The sequence below is a fragment of the Musa acuminata genome, chromosome BXJ1-7, assembly GCF_036884655.1.
Source record: "Musa acuminata AAA Group cultivar baxijiao chromosome BXJ1-7, Cavendish_Baxijiao_AAA, whole genome shotgun sequence".
NCBI classification, from domain to species: Eukaryota; Viridiplantae; Streptophyta; class Magnoliopsida; order Zingiberales; family Musaceae; genus Musa; species Musa acuminata.
Window position 1 is genome coordinate 6,569,001 of NC_088333.1, and position 21,104 is coordinate 6,590,104.

The window sequence follows — 21,104 nt, forward strand, 5'->3', positions numbered from 1 at the left end:
GATCCTCCGATTTGACGTCCAATCTTACATGTTTCTCCGGCACAACATGATTCTTCCTACTTTAATTATCTTTCCTTGATCGAAGCAACATGCATCACTCAAAACATAGATTAAATTATAAATACTATCAATTGGTTTCATCATCAAAATACGAGATTCAACATAACATAAATAAAGTATCGAATATTTACATATATCTCAAAACACATATATTACATGCATACATAATTTATTTATTTTGAATCAATTATTTGTTTACGATAAATTTTGTTAGCATGTTAGTCATGGTGCTTATTGACCTATAGATGGAAGAACAGTTAAAAGTCCCGGTAATATTTCGATTACTTTTATGTATATATTTACTTTGATTCGAATATCAAGAATTCTAAGGAGCTGTTAAATATATATATTATACGAGTAGATTATCCTACTCATATAATCTAGCTGTGAAAATTCTAGGATACTCATGTTATGAATATCCTATGAGTAGATTAATTATATATATATATATATATATATATATATATATATATATATATATATTATGTAATAAATCTTCTGTAAAAATTATATGTTCAGGTTTTGACTAACATTCTTATAAAAAAATAAAAATCTATATATAGATTACGGCATTAAATTTCAACAAAACCCACTCATCACCACTGTTGCTCCTTACAATGTTGCTTATACATCTACGACAATCCTTGCTCTCATTATTTCACATTTGTCTGTATGTGCTTTTCTCCATGCAAGTCGGACCCCCTTCACGTGCTTCGGTGATCTAACAGTGGGGCTTGCTTTTGCTATTCAAACGAACAGGATCTATTTGGCTTTCCATGTGATCCTTATTCCTCCTGCTTCGTGCTCGTTACTCTCTACACTGACCGAAACGATATTTAAATGGGTCCGCTTCAACCTTTACTTTACTTTGGATAAAGAAATGGGTCGGGTTTAAAGTATCCTATCTCCATCCGATATTTAAATGCGTCTGCTTCAAACTTGTCTCTTGGACCTGACGGGTTAGGCCGCAAGGTCAATAAATATGTTGTCGTGGGTCCTTCGTTGGTCGCTCGTCACCTCGGGACTAATGGAGGTCATTGCACGCCAACCAGATCGACCAAGACAAATGACCGAATGGCGAAGTATCACTTTGTTTTCATGCGATCCATAAATCATTATGGTTTGAGCTGTCGATGTTACCCCAGTCTTTGAGTCTTCTTCTCCTTCATCTCCTGCTTCGCCATTGTCCGAATCTCCTGCAAAAATGCCCGTCCTTTCCAGCTTCTGTGGCGCGGGTTGTATCGGCCCGATCATCACTTCCTGTAGCAATTGCTGCTCTCAGTCATGCGATTATGTCAAGACCTACGAGGAGATCATGAACTCCTTGGGCCGAGACGTGAACCATCTGAACAGCAAAAGCACGGACGTCAAGAGAGACATGGATGCGGCGAGGAGGAGGGGGCTCAACCCCAAGAGCGAAGTGGTTCAGTGGCTGGAGTCTGTGGAACAGCTTGACCGCGACTATAAGAGGATAAAGGGCAAGTTCGATGGAATGATCAAGTGCTTATGCAGCTTCCCTGTGAATCTGTGCTCCAGCTACCAGCTCAGAAGAAGAGCTGAGACCGCACTGGCGACCGCCGGGGCGTTGAAACAGAGAGTCGTCGACAAGGTGGCCGACGATCTTGATCTCGATCGCTTCGTCGAGATTCCCAGCCCAAAAACCCTGGGCATGGATCAGGTGCTCGAGGAGCTCCAACGACATGCAACAGACGACGGCGTGAGCATCATCGGAGTCCACGGGATGGGTGGGGTGGGCAAGACGGCACTGTTGACAAGATTCAACAATGATTTCCCAAAGACCCATTCGGGTCTTGACGTGGTTATCTTGCTCGAGTTTTCGATAGATTATAAAGTGGAGGAGATCCAGAGGTCTCTATACCGCCGACTGAACTTGCCATGGCAAGATGGTGAGGCGCAGAGGGACAGAGCAGCCCACATATTTCGCGTGCTAAGTAAGTTGGACTTTGTACTGCTACTCGATAATTTATGGGAACCTTTGAATCATCACGTTATGGGGATTCCAAATCCCGAGCCACCATCGAAGTGCAAGATCATATTCACAACCCGAATGGAGGATGTCTGTTGTCGCATGGGTGCAGATAAAATGGTTAAAATGGAGTGCTTAACAGACGATTTGGCTTGGGATCTCTTCAGTAGCAATGCACAGATGGAGCCTCTCAGCAACAACGCATATATATTGAACCACGCTAGAATGCTGGCCGTGAAGTGTGGTGGCTTGCCCGCGGCGCTCGTCACAGTCGCACAAGCCATGGCAAGCAAAAAGACTATTGCGGAGTGGAAGAATGCAGTGAGCATCATGGAGAATGCACCTTCCCAGCTTCCAGGCATGGAAGAGCAAGTTCTCAATCCTCTCAAACTCAGCTATGATCGTTTGCCTGGTGACACATTGCGAACATGCGTCTCCTACTTCTCGCTGGTGGCAGAGGGATGCTGGCTTAGCAGATACTACCTCAGGGAGCTATGGATAGGTGAAGGGATTATAGATGACTTCCACAGTGCGTCAGATTCTGTATTCAAGGCGTCCTATTGGCTTGGCATACTAAACGAAGCATCTTTGATACAAAGAATCGATCGTGACTACTTCAGAATGCACCCTATGATCCGTGCCATGATACTGTGGGTGGCCAGTGAATGCGGGAAGAAGGAAAACAAATGGTTGGTCCGAGACAGAATCGGGCTGGTAGAAGCACCTGCGGCTGAGAAATGGAAGGTTGCAGAGAGAATATCGCTAGGGTGGAACAGCATAAGTGTTCTTCCAGAGGCACCGGAGTGTCCTGACCTCATATTTTTGCATCTTCGAGACAACGGTCCTCTGAAAAAGATACCAAATGGCTTCTTCAGTAACATGCCCTGTCTCAGGATCTTAGATCTACGACAAACTGGTTTAGAAGAGCTTCCCGCAGGGATCGGCAATCTGCTCCAGCTACAATATCTTGATCTATCTAGCACTAGGATCGGATCTCTGCCGAAGGAGCTTGGTGCCTTGGTAAATCTCAGGTACTTCTCGTTGGCATCGGCAACATTTTTGAGAAGCATTCCGGATGAAGTGATATCGAGTCTTCAAGGGCTGCAGTGGCTAAATATGCACAACATTTCTAGTGGATGGAGGGTGGGCGAGCCCGGGGAAGAGGGGGTGTGCTTTGAAGAGCTGGAAAGCTTGAAGAGGTTAAAGGTTCTTGGCATCAGCGTCAGCACAGTGGCTGCTCTTCGAAGACTCTGTGGTTCACAAAGAGTAGCAACATCCACGCACTGGCTCCAGATAGAAGGCTGCCAAGGGTTGACGAGGCTCAACATTCCATCAACGGATCATCTTGGGGAACACATGTGCCATACGATACAGATTCGACTGCGCGCGATGAATGAGCTAGAAGAGGTAATAATTGGTGGCGACCTTGGTGTGGGTGCTGCTCTTTCGAATCTGGAGTACCTTCGTCTCTGGAGTCTCCCAAAAGCCAAGCTCGTGTGGAAGGCCAGGCGTTTAGAGAGCATCCAGGAGTTGCTGATCGAAGATTGCAGGGAAATAGATCGACTGATAAGATTGGACGACGAGGCAATGGATGGCTCGGAGACTTTGATTCTCTTCCCTAATCTTAAAAGAATAATGCTCAGGCGGCTTCCGGCGATGAAGAGTCTGAGTGATGGGAATGTAGTGTATGCATTTCCTAAGCTGGAGACCATGGAGGTGCAAGGATGCCCCATGCTAAAGAAGCTGGCATTGGTCGCCAAGGAGATGAAAGAGATCAAATGCGAGAGAACATGGTGGGATCAATTAGACTGGGAGGATGATCGCACCAAGTCCTTTGAGCATCTCTTCAAACCGATGTAGCAGCTGCATCATCATTTCCATTCTCGCGTGCCTTCGCATAGAGTGGTTTGATGCTTCTTCTTGCTTGTGTCCCACTGTGTGACTGTAGTAATGATCTCGTGTGAATTGTGTACGAGCTAGTGGCTTTGTGTTGTGAATACAACCGAGTCAGCCTGTGGGTTCGAGAGGTTGTGAATTTGTGATGGGTTTAAAGATTTCTAATGAGCTGCTTTACGTGTTGGGGATGGAGGAGCAAGCAAAAAACAGAATAGTACGATACGAGTAAAAAGAATCATTTCGACTCAAGAAAACTGATGTAATATTTAAAATCAGGAGGAACACTTACAAGATACCAAGTGCACACAGACTCTTTATCTATCTGTCTCTGTCTCTCTCTCTATCACTCGCTACATGAACTACGGTCCTATTTATAGGACCTAGTGACAACCACTCTATAACTACTAGATCATGAGGTAGTTAACGAAACCACCTTATAACTACTAGATCATGATTGAAGTGGTTATTGAAATCATCATGTAACCACTAGATCATGATAACAATTTAGATAAATAACTATGAATCAAATCTCAACACTCCCCCTTGATTCATAGTTGCATACACCAATTTGCGATATAAAATAAATATGCTTTCGAAGTGAAAGTGATTTGGTGAGGATATCCACAACTTACTCATCCGTTCCATAATACTTCATTGTGATAGCTCCACTTGTCTGAAATACTCTTTTGATCATCTAAAGCTCCTGCACAATCACTATCAGTAAAACCAAATAATTTACATTTAAATTTTGTTTTGAACATCCATTTCAACCGGCTTTCTTTTCTTTCGGTAGATCCATTAGTTCCTAAGTTTTATTCTTCTCAATTGACTTGATTTCCTCTTTCATTGCTTTTCTCCATTCCTCTTTTTTAACTGCTTCCTCAAAAGTTGTCGGATTTGAAATAAACAAAGCAAATGTTGAGTTATAAATTTCTGTCAGTGATTTGAAATTTCTTGAAGGGGTTTCATCTGAGGAATCCAAATTTGAACTGCTATTGGGTGAGGTTGACGATGAATTTGTTGGAGCAAGATCTGTCACTTGATTCTGCGGAGTGTCTAGTTCTGCTGAAATATGCATTTGTGTTTCACCTCTATTGGTCTCCAAATTCCAACTTGCCCTTTCATCAAACATAACATTTCGGTTAATAATAACTTTGCCACTAATAGGGTTATATAATCGATATGCTTTAGATCGTAAAGAATAACCAATTAAAAATATATTTCTCTGATTTTTCATCTTTTGTGAATTCACCAAAGCATAAGCAATACAACAAAAAATTCTTAGATATCTAACATTTGGTTTCATACCATACCAAGCCTCAAAAGGAATTCAATTCATAACAGCCTTTGTTGGTGAAATATTCAACAAATAAACTGCTGTTGCAATTGCTTTGGCCCAAAACTGATTTGGAAGATGTTTTCCTTTAAGCAAACTTCTTGCCATTTCAACGACAGTCTGATTTTTACGCTCAGCTACACCATTTTGCTCCAGTATATATGGTGCTGGTGCTGTCAATTCTATGTGAATACCATATTCTTCACAAAAAGAACTAAACTCATTAGATAAAAATTCACCACCTCTATCTATTCGAAGTGTCTTTATATATCTACCACTTTGTCTTTCTACAAGTGCCTTAAACTTTCAAAAATTATCAAATGTTTCAGATTTCAATTTCAAAAAATATACCCAACTCATGCGACTATAATCATCCGTAAACAATAAAAAATATTGACTTTCACCGAATGATTTTCTATTCATAGGTCCACATAAGTCAGCATGAACTAATTCAAGACAATTAGATGCTCTCCATGCTTTTCCAATAGGAAATGGTTTTCTACTTTGTTTGCTATAAATACATCCTTCGCATACATCAAGTGTATTAATCTTAGGCAAACTTAACAACCTTAAACCTTTAATGTTAAGGTGTTCATATTTTAAATGTCATAAACTATATTCATTCTTTTGAGTTGTGATAAGCGCATGTCTTTCAATATTTGATATATCAAGTGGAAACATCTTGTTTTGTGTCATGCAAACATTTACTATAATCAAACCAGATTTCTTATCTCTAATAGTGCATGATCCATCATCAAATATTACTGAATATCCATCATTTACTAATTGTACAACACTCAATAAGTGTGATAAAGTAGGAACAAAGAAAACATTATCAAAGTATTTTACCTTTCCTTGATTTGTCTTCATCTCAATTGTTCCTTTCCCTTCCACTTGGATTTGTTTGTTATCTCAAAGTCTAACATTCAACTTGTGAGTCTCATCAATATCTCTAAATTTTGATTTTATGGCTGACATATGATTAGAACACCCACTATCCAAAAACCAAATATCATTTGAGATGTTATGAATTTGTGAACGAGTCATAAACAACTTACTATTTTCTTCATATTTCTCCACATAGCTTGCTTGCTTTTCTCTTTTCCAGCAATCTGTCTTTATGTGACCAAACTTTTTACAATAGTGACATTGAATTCTACTTTTGTAATTTTTTTTATCATAATTTGATTGTCCTTGTTCATCAAAGTGTCATCTTCCTCTTCCATGAAATCCTCCTCTGCCACGTCCTCTTCTTGCTGATTTTCTGTCTTCTTTTGAAGTAGAAGACTCACTCTTAACCTGAAATGCTTTTTTTTTCATTTTTTTCAAGTAACCTGTTCAACCTTACTTCATGTACTTGCAAGGAACCCATTAGTTCATCAAATGAATAAGTAGATAAATATTTTGATTCCTCAATTGCGACAACAATATGATCAAATTTCGGAGTTAAACTTCTCAAAACTTTTGCAACAATTATATAATCAGGAAGATGTTCGCCATAAGATTTTATTTGACTAACAATTTCAGTCACTCGAGAAAGAAAATCTTGCACTGATTCATTGCTTTTCATGAACAAAATTTCAAACTCACGACGGAAGGTTTGAAGTTTTACCGTAATTACCCTTGATGAGCCTTGAAATTCATTTTGAAGTATTAACCAAGCTTGCTTTGAGATTGTCGTTGCTGCAATTCTTGAGAAGATCGTCTCATGTACAGCTTGTTGAATGAAGAACAATGTCTTTGAGTCCTTCTTTCTATTCTCCTTCAGCCTGATTTCGTCATCTGGATCTACATATCCATTCTCTATTAAGTCTCAAAGATCTTGAGACTTGAATAGAGTAGTTTTTGCCTGAGAAGATGAGGATAAGGGGTTGAGACACGGAATTACCGTTAAAAGCCATAATGCCCAGTTCAAATTGAAATTAGGCTCTGATACCACAAATGTTAGGGATGGAGGAGTAAGGGAAAAATAGAATACTACGATACGAGTAAAAAGAATCATTTCGACTCAAGAAAACTGATGTAGTATTTAAAAGCAAGAGGAACACTTACAAGATACCAAATACACATGGACTCTCTATCTACCTGTCTCTGTCTCTCTCTCTATCATTCTGAACTATGGTCCTATTTATAGGACCTAGTGACAACCACTCTATAACTACTAGATCATGAGGTGGTTAACGAAATCACCTTATAACTACTAGATCATGATTGAAGTGGTTATTGAAATCATCATGTAACCTCTAGATCATGATAACAATCTAGATAAATAACTATGAATCAAATCTGAACCTAGGACCTAGGACCTAGTACTATTTGCCATACTTATCTCGACAGGAGGAACATAAGTATATATGTGAGGAAATCTTTGAACCGACGAGTCAACGAGTTGATGCTTCTGGTCGAATCAAAGGTCAACAAAAGAAGAACAGGAAAAAGATTATAATGCGACAATATTACAACATTTTAAAGGACGATCACTCTTCAGTGTTCCCTTTGGTATCCATAATGAAGCTCAGAAGCAGACTCTCAAGCCAAGTCCATCAGTCCATCGTGGAAAGCCACCAAGTGGTCCTTCTTGACGCACCGTGTCATCAAGCGAGCGCCGGGCTTGGGCACGGAGGGCTTCACCACGACGCACGTCGCCACGTAGTCGCAGTTCGCCAGCGGGACGACGTGCACCGGCGTCCCCCACCCGTAGTCCACCTCCGCGAACCCCAGCCGGGTCCAGTCCGACACCAGCAACGAGTCGTAGGCCGACGTCAGCCTGTACGGATCCTCTTTGAGCTCGCCCTTGACCCACCTGGCGAACTCGGTCGGTAGCTTCTTCTTGGCATCTCTGATCAGCTTCACGACCTCGACAATGGACGCATCCACCATCTTCCCGCTCGTCGTCGTGGCCCTCATTATGTAGTAGCAGTTGCCGTAGTATCCCCCGTTCGGCGGCAGCACTTGGTGCAGCAGCTGGCGCGCGTTCATGGCGAAGCAGAGATGGACGCTGGCTTCGGGGTCCAGGTGGATCGCTCGCGTCCGGCTCTGCCAGGCCTTGGCGATGAGCACGTCGAAGGTGGAGCACCTCTGGCCCGTCTGCTCGATGAATTGGCTCTTTAAATGGGATATGTACTCCAAAGACACATCCATGATGAGATATTGCATGCGGACGTCAGACGGGGCCGGCGGCGGCCCTGACGTGAATCTCGGCGGGGCGGGGATGGCGTCCCTGCACCAGACCGGTTCGACGGTGGGCCGTCGGTGGCCGGACGCGATCTCGCCGATCGCGGCCACGAACTGGGCTGCGCCGGGACCGTCAGCTATGGCGTGGCTGAACCTGAGGCCCACCACGAATCCACCACATTTGAACTGCGTGACCTGCGTTGATGATGGAGAAGAAAAGAATTGAGCCACAAAGCTTAAATGTGTTGAAAAGTGTTTAGTGGAAGATGTGGCGGCGATGAATTCCCCGATTCAATATCTTCTCCACCTAATCTGACATCTTCCTTTCGATCGCTATGACGGATATTAAACGAATGGGTAGCAGAAGGTGGATGGAATGCAGCACTGTCCTTGCTCTGCTCCAACCAAATCGACAAACCAGAGAAGAGAAATACCTGAACCAACAGTGGCAATGACTCCTCCTCGGATTGCTCCAGTTTAGGTTCCGGATGAGGCAAGAGGTCATCCTTAGACATCATCAATGGATGCTCCAAGCAGTCCACGTCCTCCAGCCGGCAGCTAGCCAACGCCTCGATGAACCAAACTCCACCACCGTTGCAGGATATCTGCAGTTCCCCGTGCTCCGGCTCCACAAGCCGGCCGGCCAAAGGATAGTAGTACACCAGAGCCTTGGCCAGTGCTCGTCTTATGACCGCTGCTGCCTCTTCTCCTTCCCTGAACACATGGAGGGACTCGATGAGGGCTCTCTGCGTCGGGTATCGGTCGAGCCAGGAGAGGCGGAGGACGCCGGAGGGCGTCGGCTCCGAGGGGACGACCAGCTTCTGGGAAAGCCTGGTCACCGTCATGGCGATCGAAGGATTAGATTGCCTGCACCTGTGAAAGGTAAAGGTACCACATATGGGGAAGCGGCAACGAACGGCATTTATAGAGCTCGTCTCATTAGAGCTGCTTTGATTAATCACCACGAGATTGGTTTCGGACAATGAGCAATTTGGGCAAGTGCTTGTTTGCTTTCGATCACAAAGGAATAGTGTGGGCCGTAACTTCGTCAACCTGACCTCATTCCCTTCGTCTAGAATACCTTTCTTGCTTGGTGGTGGTTCTTTGTTTCTCAACTTGTTTGGTAATAGTGCACCTGACTTCCATGAAACTTTCGCAACTGTAGTTTGTGAGTGTGAAACTAAAACGAGAAGACGGACATACTCATGATAACACTTTTCCGAGAATTCAAAAGGCACTGAACAAAGGAGTGAGGAGCAGATAGAGCCCGCAAGTTGAGTCGAACACGTCTTGTTTAATTATCGAGTATAAGGTGTCTGATTCATGTGGAGAGATCTACTGATTCGTTCATGGATGGATTCAGACTGACAACTTGTTTCTTGCTTTCTTTTTCTGATCAAAGAAAACCCTAATCTGGTAAACATTATCTCCTGATGAACATGGTAACCTGAAACACATCCAATCCTTTTTTTGTCTTCTACCTCAGTATCGACCATAAAGCTAAGGTGAAGTCAGTCCAACAAACTATAAAGAACTCACTGCAATGAGATTACGAAGAAATGATCGAAACTGCCCCCGAGAAATCTGACAGCGTCCTCACTCGCCTTAGACACATTGCACGTACTCATGCAAGCTCTCGTCAAGAACCACGAGCACCTGAGATGAATAGATTTCGACATGAACACGTTTTCAGCTCACAAACGATATAATCTATTGCGCATCATATCGATTCTCACAAAGAACAGATTAGGTCACAGCACGAAATACACGTTTCGCAATACCTGTGAACGTTCTAGCTAACACGGAAAGGAGCATTTGTTCAAATAGCTTCTCAACATACTCGTCAATGGAGTCTGCAGCCGTGAGACCTCATCATGACCTAAATCTAGCTTGGAGAGTTACAGGAGATGAATCGTCCAATGACAATGATCCATGGAGTCGACAGCTATGAAATGCACTAAGCTCGTTAGTTGGATGAGATTAGGACCTCCACTGTATTATACTACAAAGGGATCAAAAGCATTGGTGTCTTCGTACTGAGAACCAGCGTTTCTCCTCTCGAAGCGGGGAAGCTTCGTCCGATCCCATTTGATTCGTCCCTGCATATTATATGTTAGTGATCGACTACCATCTGATGCGTATGGTTCGTTGTAGGATGAGAATATGATAATAAATAACTTCATTTTTAATCGTACACTTACTGTAAGAAATAGTTCTGATCATGATTTGGTTCAATTTAGAACCAAATTGGACTAGATTTTGTCCGGTGGTTAATAAGTTTCAAATCGAATTTTAAATCAATTAAATATAAACATAAATTTTAATTAAAATCAATAAATCAAATTATAACTCAAAAGTAGAACCGTCTTATTCGGTTCCAAACTTAGTGGAACATGTCAGGATTCATCCACTAATTTCACAATGTTTATAGATGGCGTTGTAATCTACACTAAGAACTTTCACTTTAACCTTCACAAACATGGATATTCGATAAATAGTTCTTTTAGTTGCCTTTTTATTTTTAACACGAGAATCACATGGGCGAATTGGAGAAGAATTCGGAAACCGTGAGTCAACCAACTAGTCAACCATCTCCCGCTGATGAGCTAAGCAATAAACGTTAATGAGGCACTGCAATTATTGCTTTTATGAAAAGTGATGCTTGTATATGTCAGGTGTGAGTTGTACTTTAATTAATTAATTAGCATATGAGTCATAATTAACCCAACAAAAATGGCTGGAGAAATTAATCGCAACTCCTAATATGGAACATTATAATCAGCTTAACAGAACAAAATGATGGTAAAGCAACACCTTACATGCATTAAGCTTTAATCAGCGTTCAAAGTGTAAGGAGTTCCATCTCAAAACCTCATCATCTCCACATACTGGACATGACAAATCTTAGCTGATAGGAAGAATTAGGATGAACTAAGCCCAACCTATTACTTGTGTACAAACTATAAAGAACATGCATTTCGCTTTTGTGTTTTAAGATTCGATACCTATTCTGAACCAAGGTTCGATTGGGTCGCTGAATGGATAAGGAAAATGGAGTTTGGTGATGTGGCACTTGACATTAGTTGAGCTCAGTGTTGGTGGTGAGGTCCATACGTGCACACTTTTGCGCCATAGTGGGGTTGGCAATGGAGGAAGGTGATGATGGTGAGCTCCGTATGAGCCTTTTTGAGCTACTTGCTCGACAAAGTTGAATTGCTAGCTACCGAAGGTTGACCTTTTCTTTATATTTCGGCGTGATATATCTGGGTAATGTTGATGTCATCCTCTCCATAGTGTACTGCTAAGCAGATTCAGATATTGTTTAATTTTCACTTAGCATGCTGATTAAGTTGCAAAGATGAACTCTTGTATTGCTGGTGAGTTCAGATGGAATTCGGATGGTTGATGCGAGAGATAGCTTAGCGAGGAAAGATTGGATTTGTTATCAGAAACTCTGAGATGTGTGTGTTGTTCATGGTTGCAGGTGGAGAAACACGCCTTACACGATCGAAGGTTGGCATCAAAGGACGCTTCGTGAAGGTTGTTGATGTGTTCAGGAGCACTAAGATCCCTTCGTAGAGAGCATTAAAACATTACGCTCATCTTTTGTGAGCTTTGTCTTTAATATGATTAATTGATTTGCTAATTTTTTTAATAGAATCTGGAATGATAGTTTTTTTAGGTGGTTGTATTTTATTCTCGGCGATGATGAGATGTGGGTGTAATCACATCATCAAGTAATATAAATTTATGTTTTTGGGAAAAAAAAATAATATTCCATGATCTAATTTTTGATGAATCCATAATTGAAACTTGATGAGTCATTATATGTCACTGTGAGGGTGAGTACGAGCGCTTGTGAATACGATCGAGGGATTTATGAGTTTTCTCGATGAAATTAGTGATGTCTGAATCAATCCAACTTGATTCATGATTGCATGCACACATGAAATCTGATACGGTCAAAGAGACAATATGAAAGCTCTTTATGTGGTTGAGGGGAGCTTCCAATACGGTATTTTCGATACTTAAGTTAGTAATCGTTAGATGAAAAAAATATTTTACGATTCGAGTAGAATGTTCCTCGTCTTATCATTTTCAATGTATGGGAGGAATTTTCTCGTAGTGCTATTTTGGACTGTTTGCACATGACCTAATTATTGATAAAAAAATTATCTTTTTTTCTACTAAAGATGTGGATAAAGATTTATTATCCTTGTTCCTGATTTCGCATTCTCACTTTCGTTCTTGCCTTGTCTAAATGAGTTATGAGGTGGGGAAGGAGGATGAGATGAGAATGAAGATGAGAAAGCACTCTCCTTCTTATCGACATCCTATAAATATTTTAAGATTTTTGAAACTAACATATTACGAGGATAATAAATCCTAATATAAAAATGATAAATAAGACAACTCTAACAATTTGAGACTTGATTCTTCTATAAATATTCTATATATATTTGGATTTTGATTCAAAATAATAGAATAAGATACGAGAAATATTTTAAATGTTTCTACCTCTAACTCTATAGAAATGATGCTCTTTAGGGTTTGTAAAGAGGATGGGAGAAAATATATAGACTTTTCGGAGCTTATGTGAAAGGATATAAAATGAATTATAACTCAATAATTTTATAATTGATCTCACATAATAAATAATTTATTTTTATAAATCTAAATAAGAATTATTAAACTATATTATATTATAATATATTCTTAATTTATTGATTTCTAGATTTGTGTTTGATTGCGAGTTCTCCTCTCCGTCCCGAACATATCTTTAACAAAGTATCGGCACACTCGCATTGTAATCATCATTTCACTGTAAAGGAGACGTTTCCAAGCACAAAATCGTAGTATGGTTTTGGTTTATCTCCGATCAAATTATCTTTCCATCTTTGGTTCACAAGTTGGGAAGCTTTACCCCCTCATCAAGAGGAAGAAGAAGAAGAAGAAAGCGGACCGGCCTAACTTCCTTTCTCATGGGCCCGGCCCGGCCCGGCTCGACTCATATTCCATTACCCGTCCGTCGGTGCAAACCGAATTCTTGCGTCCGCTGTGTCTCCATTTCCAGCTGTCGATTAATTTCTCTGCAACTCTTCTCTATGTGACGCTGTGCGAATCCCTCCGCTTCTCTTCCCCTTGATCGAGGTCTCGTCAAATGTCGTGTTCTTGAAATAGATCACTCATCGATCTTGATTCATCGCTGCATCTTCGCGTCGATCGATCGTCATCTGCATCTTGAAATATGATCGAACGAGTCGGAAACCCCACGCCTGCTGGCTGTTTCCGGGACCATGCACCCAGATCCAGGGCTCTCCTGTACTAAAATATCGGATTTCGTCTTGCTTTTTGGTTGATTCGGGCTTCAAGCGGTCGGCTGTCGTCTCCGGATCTCAGATCTGGCAACCAGATTCGACTCTGAATCGTGGGAGCAGTTCTGCGATTAGATCGATTCGGAAACCTAAGATCAAGTCGGTCGTGTTGCTTCACCGAATTCTTGCTCCCTTGAGGTGGTCCGTTGAGATTCTAGGGCTACTCGAGGATGAATCCGAGACCGGGGCAAACGTCTTATCGTGACCGGACGCAGGAGTTCCTCAAAGCAGTCGAGAATTTTAAGAAGTCCTTCGCATCGATACCAGATGCAACAAGCAGTATTGCTGCTCCGAAGTTTGAAGGACCGAAATCGGCTGCCTCGATCCAGTCGGAGTTCAGCAGGAGAGCTTCGCAAATTGGGCTCGGGATCCATCAGACTTCGCAGAAACTTGCCAAACTTGCGAAATGTAAGTGATTAATTACAACTGCGTGATATTGCTTCGTTTATGGTAAATTTGAACTCGAAATTCTTGTCATCAGTTTGATATGAACTGTTTAGGACTATATAGAATCGGATGAGAATATTTTTGTTGTGTACAAATACGTACCAGCTAAGGAGCATCCAACTGCAATAATTTACCGTCTCAAATCAAGTATTGCATATTATTATCTTCTAATATAGTTGAGGTTAACTCATTTATTTGTGTCTCCTGTTCTCATTGTGAAGTAGTTCCTGACAGTCCGTATTTTGGTGATGATGTTCATTAGTTAATGTAGTAGGTTGTATAATAGAAAAGATGACGGTTTACCTTTCAGAAGTACTTCTGGTATGTATTTTTCATGATTTAGAGAAACAACTGAGTCATGGCATTGTTGTCGATAACTTGGTACCAGAGTGAGGCCATTTTCCATGACTCCTTCCAATACTCTTGATTGTCCTTAATGTTGATGAAGATTTACACAACTTCATGTCTATATCCACTATAATATCAACCCTAATATTGACCTTAGTTGTGGTACCAATGGAATACAGCATGGGAGAATGAGTTTTCTTATGCACTTTCCCATGCATCAACTGCCAAGTCTGGCAATTTGTACAACACTTCCGATGCCATTGACTACAACACCATACCTATATAACATATTTTCAGACAGTCCATATTGGTTTTTAGCTTTTTTCTAGGGGAACCAACCAGTCTGGAGTATTTACCTTGTACGGCGATTATGGTTTTGGAAATCTTTTTGTAGGAGAGTTACACTTCATGGCATCCAAACAAGCATCTGGAACTTTTGACAATGACTTTTTTTTTCACGCCCAAGCATCACCTAGAGTCTTTTACATATTTAAAGCCTACATTTTCGCTTTTTCTTGCTCTAACATATATCTTAAAGACTTAAAGGTCCTCAACAGCCCTCAGATTACTCCGAAAAAGTTGCTCATCCATTTGGAAGTTATGACAGCCTTGAGACAACAAATAGTGAGTCTTGTTTGTACCAACCAAATTTCTATTGCACCTGTGCTAGACAGTAAGGAACTTGCATCCTGAGTTTGAACAGAATAAAAAATTTATGTAGCTTTCGAAGAGAGTGGACAACTCAATCCTATCTGAAATAGGACTGGAGCTACTCCTTTTCAAGACTCTCCTGGTCAAGATATGAAACACTAAACAAAGTTCCTCGCTCACTTCTTGTACTAATAGGATAGATTTTCTCATTTATAGTTTTGTGACTTATTCTCACCATTAATTTTGGTAAATATTTTAGGAAGTTTTAGATTTTGTTTTTAAGCCTATCTAATATCTAAATGTCCCAATACAGATCTTGTATGGGATACCATAATAATTCACATTTTAAGGATTCTAGGGAGTAGGGACATCCTTTGATAGGAATTCATGGGATGATAACATTAGTTTTTTACCACAAAACTAAAGGCCGTCCTTAATGTAATGTTCTTTCGTTTATGAAATAAAGTTATATTAATTAGTAGATTAGTTGTCTAGCATATACTATAGGGATCTTTCCTCAAAATGGAAAAAACACTTGTTATAGGTGTCACTTCTCACTTTGATTTTATCACTCGATTTCAAGTTAGGGCAACAAACTAAACCATATTCCTTTCTTCCAATGAAGCTTCCAGCCATCATCAATGCTAGAACGTTATCATATATTGTTCCTTTTATAACTTTTGCATTTGTATATGATTGTGGATATTTTACTTCATTTATAACTTTTAATTTCAGCACATAAGCATATATATAATGAATCAAATGATGGAAGTAAAGATGTATAGATTTTTTTTTTTTGAAATTTTGAATTAACTTGGAAGACTTCAAGCTGAGTCAGGTCGAGATTTCAAGTTTTTGAAAATTGAAAGCAGGGAATGATTCATATGAATCTCATACGAATCTCATAGATGATTGCACTTTGCTATGATAGGATGCTTTTGTTTTACTGAAACCTCATCCCTCCTAATTTCTGGCTTATTTAGGACATATATTTGCTAGTTATTTGTTTTCTGATTATCAAGTGTCATGAGTGCTTTTGTGTTTTCAGTGGCGAAAAAGACATCGGTTTTTGATGACCCTACTGTACAGATTCAAGAACTGACAGCAGTTATCAAGCAGGATATTACTGCTTTAAATTCTGCAGTTGTAGACCTGCAACTCCTTTGCAATTCACAAAATGAAAGCGGTAATATGTCCAGGGACACTACCAATCATTCAACCACTGTTGTTGATAATTTGAAGACGCGCTTGATGAGTGCAACAAAGGAGTTCAAAGAAGTTTTAACCATGCGGACTGAGGTAGATCAATTGCTATTCTATTTTTGTGTGTGCTTTTTTTTTTTTTACTTCACCAGAATCATTAACTATGTAAATTATTTTTCATGGTTTTATGAAAATCTTGTGTTTATAGAACTTGAAGGTTCATGAAAATAGAAGGCAGCTGTTTTCTTCATCAGCCTCAAAGGAAGCAACCAATCCTTTTCTTAGACAACGCCCACTGGTCTCCAGGGGAAGTAATGACTCTGCCTCTCCCCCAGCACCATGGGAAAGTGACTCAACAGCTTCTGCTCCTTTGTTTCCCAGGTAATTTGATTAAATACACTATAACCTGCTAAACTTATCATCTCTTGTTGATATTATATTCTATTTTAGAGATTGGATGAATTTAATGCATTTGTAGATGTTCCTCTCTCTTTTCCTGTAGGTAACTAGACATTCTATTAATGTACTTGCAAATTATTTCACCCAGGGGTCTGAACACAGACATTTTTTGTTACGACCGATTTCCATAGAAACGAAGCTTTTCTAGTTTTCTCGTTTGTTGCCTAGTATCAAACTTAAGGTTATCATATTTTTCGTGTGAAAATAGAGACCATTTCAGGTTAATGCTGATTCTTTTATGAATATAGTAGCCTTTTTATAGTGAAATGTGCGATGTGCCTCCAGTGATTCCTGAACTCGAGTCTGAAAAACTGTCTATATGATCGCTTCTAGTCAATTCTGATGCTTCTTTGTTGACAGGAGGAAGTTGAATGGGGACCCATCATCATCAACTCAGCCTTTGATACAGCAGCAGCAGCAACAACAACAAATGGTTCCAGCACAGGATAGTTACATGCAGAGCAGAGCAGAAGCTCTTCAGAATGTCGAGTCAACAATTCATGAGTTGAGCAATATTTTTACGCAGCTGGCTACAATGGTTTCGCAGCAGGGAGAGCTTGCAATCAGGTTATTTTTTGCATATATGTTTGTTTCCATTTTTTATTTTTTCTTGAGTCAATTGATATTTTATTTCAGGATTGAACTTGCATCATCTCATTATTGTTCAAGATTTGATCCTCAAGCATCTTAGTCATTATCCATTTAGTAAAGAGTCCTCTTTAAATTCCACTAACTTTTTTTTATATGTTTATTATTGGGTTATATGTCTTGGTGTTGTCGTAAGGTTTCTTCTTTGTGCCTTGAATGATTAAGATTTGAATCACATAGCCTCTCTCCTTGTAGGTCTAGGGCTCTATACATTGGCCCTCATGCACTAGCCCCCCCTTTAATTATTGGATTATGTGCATTAGGATGATGTGTAATAAAATATCCATCAGTGACCTGTCATGAAATATTGTATGATAATGCACATCTCCAACTCAATATATGCTTTACATAACATGTACACTGTTAGGGGAAAAAAGTCGATGACATCCGAATCAGTCCCGACACGGTTCGTACTTCCGTGTGCAAGAGAGGTTAGTTGGTCACTGAGGTTGATTGAGATTTCTTTGGGGGGTTGAGGTGCTTGGGTGCACACTCCGTGGCTGACCTGTACAAAGACCGAAATTGGGTGGGTTTGCCGATTCGATCTTTTTGATGTTCAAGTCAGTCCCGACATCAATTACCATGCCTAAAGTAGCTTTTGATAGTAGGTTAATAAAGGAGAATATTATGTGGAATGTTCCTCAACAAAACATTCTCCTTAATAAAGGAGAATGTTTTGTCTCATCACCACTGATTGTATATCCATGTGTAATGCCACATATCGAGCTACTATTGACGGAGAAGATTAGCCCTATCATATACCATGCTTAAGTTTTTGGATTGGTATTTTATCCATTAGATTTATCTGGTGGTAATGATCTAGAAGCTCCAAATATTATTCATGCATGAATTTTGTGAACTAATTGTCTTTTCGCTGCCTTCTCTTGATCTCCTTGTTTGTTTTGTGCCCTATTGTTTAAAGGTTTAACTTTAATTTTTCATCTCAATAGTGGACCAAGTTTTCTTTTATGAAAACTGGATAAAAAAATTATCACAATTGGTGTGAGTAGGCTTAAATGATAGTCCGTCACTAATAGTAGCAGCAGCACTGCAGGAGGCAGTGGCAAAAGAATAAAAAACCTTGGTTTGACATACTTAGTCATTGTAAAGCATAAATGGAGCCAATTAACTGCTTATTGAGAATTAATTTTGTTAAAAAAAAAAAATAAACTGGCATTGGTTATGGCAGGATTGACGAGAATATGGATGACACGTTGACTAACGTGGAAGGAGCACAAGGTGCACTGCTTAAATACCTCAACAGTATATCCTCTAATAGGTGGCTGATGATCAAGATATTCTTTGTCCTTATGGTTTTCCTTATGATCTTTCTGTTTTTTGTTGCATAATTCTACGGCAGATTTAACAGAACCATCTTTGTTGTCAATGATCTGTGTTCTTTGTAATTTTTGTTTTTCGCTATTCCTTTCTGCACATTACATCTGATGATTGGCAAATTAGCTATTTACATGTTTTTGTTTGAGAATTATGTTCTTCCATATGGGGCCTTTTTTTTTTTTCCCCACTTTCCTAGCACAAGAGAAGCCTTGTAGCTTTAGCAGGAGAAACTGTAGAATTAAGTGAGACAAATCTTACCTACAAAGACTATATCAGCTCTGTTTCACCATATCATGATGTCATATCTTTGTTAATATCTTGTGCTCCGGAGTATTCTTTTTCCTACACAAGAGACTTGAATGTGGTTTAGTGAATTAATTAATGGCTATCTTCCATGGAGTGCACAATGTTGTTTTGATCCTGGAGATCGAAATTGATGTTCAACCGTTAGGACAAACCACCATGGAGATTTACTAATCGTGTTAGGAATATTTTTGATCTTTTGAACAAAGTTGCAGGCTTGAAAAGTCACTGATGTACAACTGTGTGTGCTCACTAGTTAGAAAAGCACATTAAATATAGTAAGTTGAGGTCCCATTGGCTTCCTCCTATTTGAGCTCTGATGTGCAGAGCGTAGGCTGTAGTAGTCCTCTTTCTTATTATATTATCTCTTTTTTTGTTTTTTGAAGAAAAAAAAAACACGAGGTGTGAAAATTTGCTAAAATTTTTGTAGGTTGGTTCTTCAAAGCCAAATTCTCATGCTAAGTTCATGTTAACATTAGTGGCAGTGTGTGTTTTTGGGGTAGGGATCTAAAATTCCGTGCGGCGGCAACCCACTTTGGATCGGATTAACTAGATTTGACCAGTTAATGGGTTGGGGTTATGGTATAATTTTGAGCAATTAATGAGGATCAAAGTGGGGTTGGACCGGTTGATATCACTTGGTTCTTTTAAAGTAATTTCTCTGCCTGTCTTGCAAATATAATGAATGATATGGACATGTTGTACATTCTGATGGAAAAGAAACTATAGTTTACTCTTTGGTAATCTCCGCTCCTCTTTAACATGTTGTTTCCGGGCTCCACGATCAAGTTATATAATCAGTATTAATATCAATATCAGTATAATTTTCCTTTCAGATGACTCGCTTCGGAGTGAGGAGGAGAGGAGAGGTAAATAAAAGGTGACACGGGCTGGGTAGGAGGGAGGGCGTCCGTACCAAGCTCACCCAAAGTTACTCTTCCAATCTGAGGTATTCCTTGTGTATATGCTTCGATCATCTTTCGTAATTCAAATCGTCAGAGGTAAGTCCTCAATATCTTCTTCTCCTCATGTTTGCATAGGTGAGTGAGAAAATATAAAGATCGATTTGCTTCACGATGAGTGAAGGAGAGTGTCAAGCTCAAATCTAAAATCAAGTAGACAACATATGGTTGATACCTCGACATCTTGACCGAGTTGTTAGATCAATCGATGTGCCATCCTGGGTTTAGCGCACCATGACACCACAACCCCAATTAGGATCGAGATGCCTCGTAACCACCACCAATGATCCCTCAACTAAGTTAGGCGACCATCATCTCATAGCGAAAGGTGGATGGATGAACGAGGCATATGCATATATATATATATATATATATATAGAAAGCATTGTCGGACTAGAACTTGGAGGGCGTAGAGATGGGGAAAGCATGGTTCGCTCCCTAGTTGAAACTGTCGAGTGACATGCGCCCTCTTGACCTCCCCCATCTTGAGAGGGTTCAAAAATAATCGAATGAATGTTCCATCTCTATAGGAAAGATAGAAGAATCATAAAGAAATCAGCAAGAAACAAAACTACCAAGGCGGAGGTTAATTTCAGATATCGACCTCAAGACGTAAGGCTAAGGCCTACTTCCACAAGCGGTGCCTTTCATTCATCTGAAAGGTAGCCATGGTCTCAGACAAAAGTAGTGTCGGCTAGTCGATATCATTGTTCTTGTTCCAACCTATTCAACCTTGTTCTTGGGTGGACATCATTGCCAATGTTAGACCATCATTGCACATAAGGAGTCACACACCATTGCCAAGATCTCAGAGATCATATATCGTTAGATTTAATGAGTGGCTAACATATATAGTTGACACATAGCTGACACACTGACGGCCCGAGGTTACGTAGACAACACATGGTTAATACCTT

The 21,104-nt window shown here is 40.1% G+C and overlaps 3 protein-coding genes across 3 annotated transcripts; 2 read left to right on the forward strand and 1 right to left on the reverse strand.

Annotated features, from left to right (window-relative positions):
- Window positions 1–1,091: 1,091 nt before the first annotated feature.
- On the forward strand, window positions 1,092–4,131 carry LOC135678495 (disease resistance protein RPS2-like). Its single transcript, XM_065191376.1, has one exon. It carries the CDS (start codon window positions 1,265–1,267, stop codon window positions 3,905–3,907), a length of 2,643 nt encoding a protein of 880 aa, XP_065047448.1. The 5' UTR covers window positions 1,092–1,264; the 3' UTR covers window positions 3,908–4,131.
- Window positions 4,132–7,530: 3,399 nt separating this feature from the next.
- Window positions 7,531–9,374, reverse strand: LOC135678496 (acyl transferase 7-like). The gene is made up of 2 exons (XM_065191377.1): window positions 8,888–9,374; window positions 7,531–8,648 (listed from the first exon to the last, which is right to left on the reverse strand). The coding sequence occupies exons 1-2, from the start codon at window positions 9,296–9,298 to the stop codon at window positions 7,809–7,811; spliced, it is 1,251 nt and encodes a 416-aa protein (XP_065047449.1). The 5' UTR covers window positions 9,299–9,374; the 3' UTR covers window positions 7,531–7,808.
- A 4,118-nt stretch (window positions 9,375–13,492) lies between these two features.
- Window positions 13,493–19,070, forward strand: LOC135678497 (syntaxin-32-like). Its single transcript, XM_065191378.1, has 5 exons — window positions 13,493–14,236; window positions 16,323–16,573; window positions 16,686–16,858; window positions 17,297–17,503; window positions 18,774–19,070. The coding sequence occupies exons 1-5, from the start codon at window positions 13,999–14,001 to the stop codon at window positions 18,931–18,933; spliced, it is 1,029 nt and encodes a 342-aa protein (XP_065047450.1). The 5' UTR covers window positions 13,493–13,998; the 3' UTR covers window positions 18,934–19,070.
- Window positions 19,071–21,104: the final 2,034 nt, after the last annotated feature.

Bases quoted from the DNA above. Each gene is read 5' to 3' on its own strand.
- LOC135678497 (XM_065191378.1), top strand. From the start codon at position 13,999: ATGAATCCGAGACCGGGGCAAACGTCTTATCGTGACCGGACGCAGGAG. The intron at 16,859-17,296 runs GTAATTTGATTA...CTTTGTTGACAG, and splicing joins TCTGCTCCTTTGTTTCCCAG to GAGGAAGTTGAATGGGGACC. The intron at 17,504-18,773 runs GTTATTTTTTGC...TGGTTATGGCAG, and splicing joins CAGGGAGAGCTTGCAATCAG to GATTGACGAGAATATGGATG.
- LOC135678495 (XM_065191376.1), top strand. From the start codon at position 1,265: ATGCCCGTCCTTTCCAGCTTCTGTGGCGCGGGTTGTATCGGCCCGATC.
- LOC135678496 (XM_065191377.1), bottom strand. From the start codon at position 9,298: ATGACGGTGACCAGGCTTTCCCAGAAGCTGGTCGTCCCCTCGGAGCCG. The intron at 8,649-8,887 runs GTATTTCTCTTC...TCATCAACGCAG, and splicing joins CATTGCCACTGTTGGTTCAG to GTCACGCAGTTCAAATGTGG.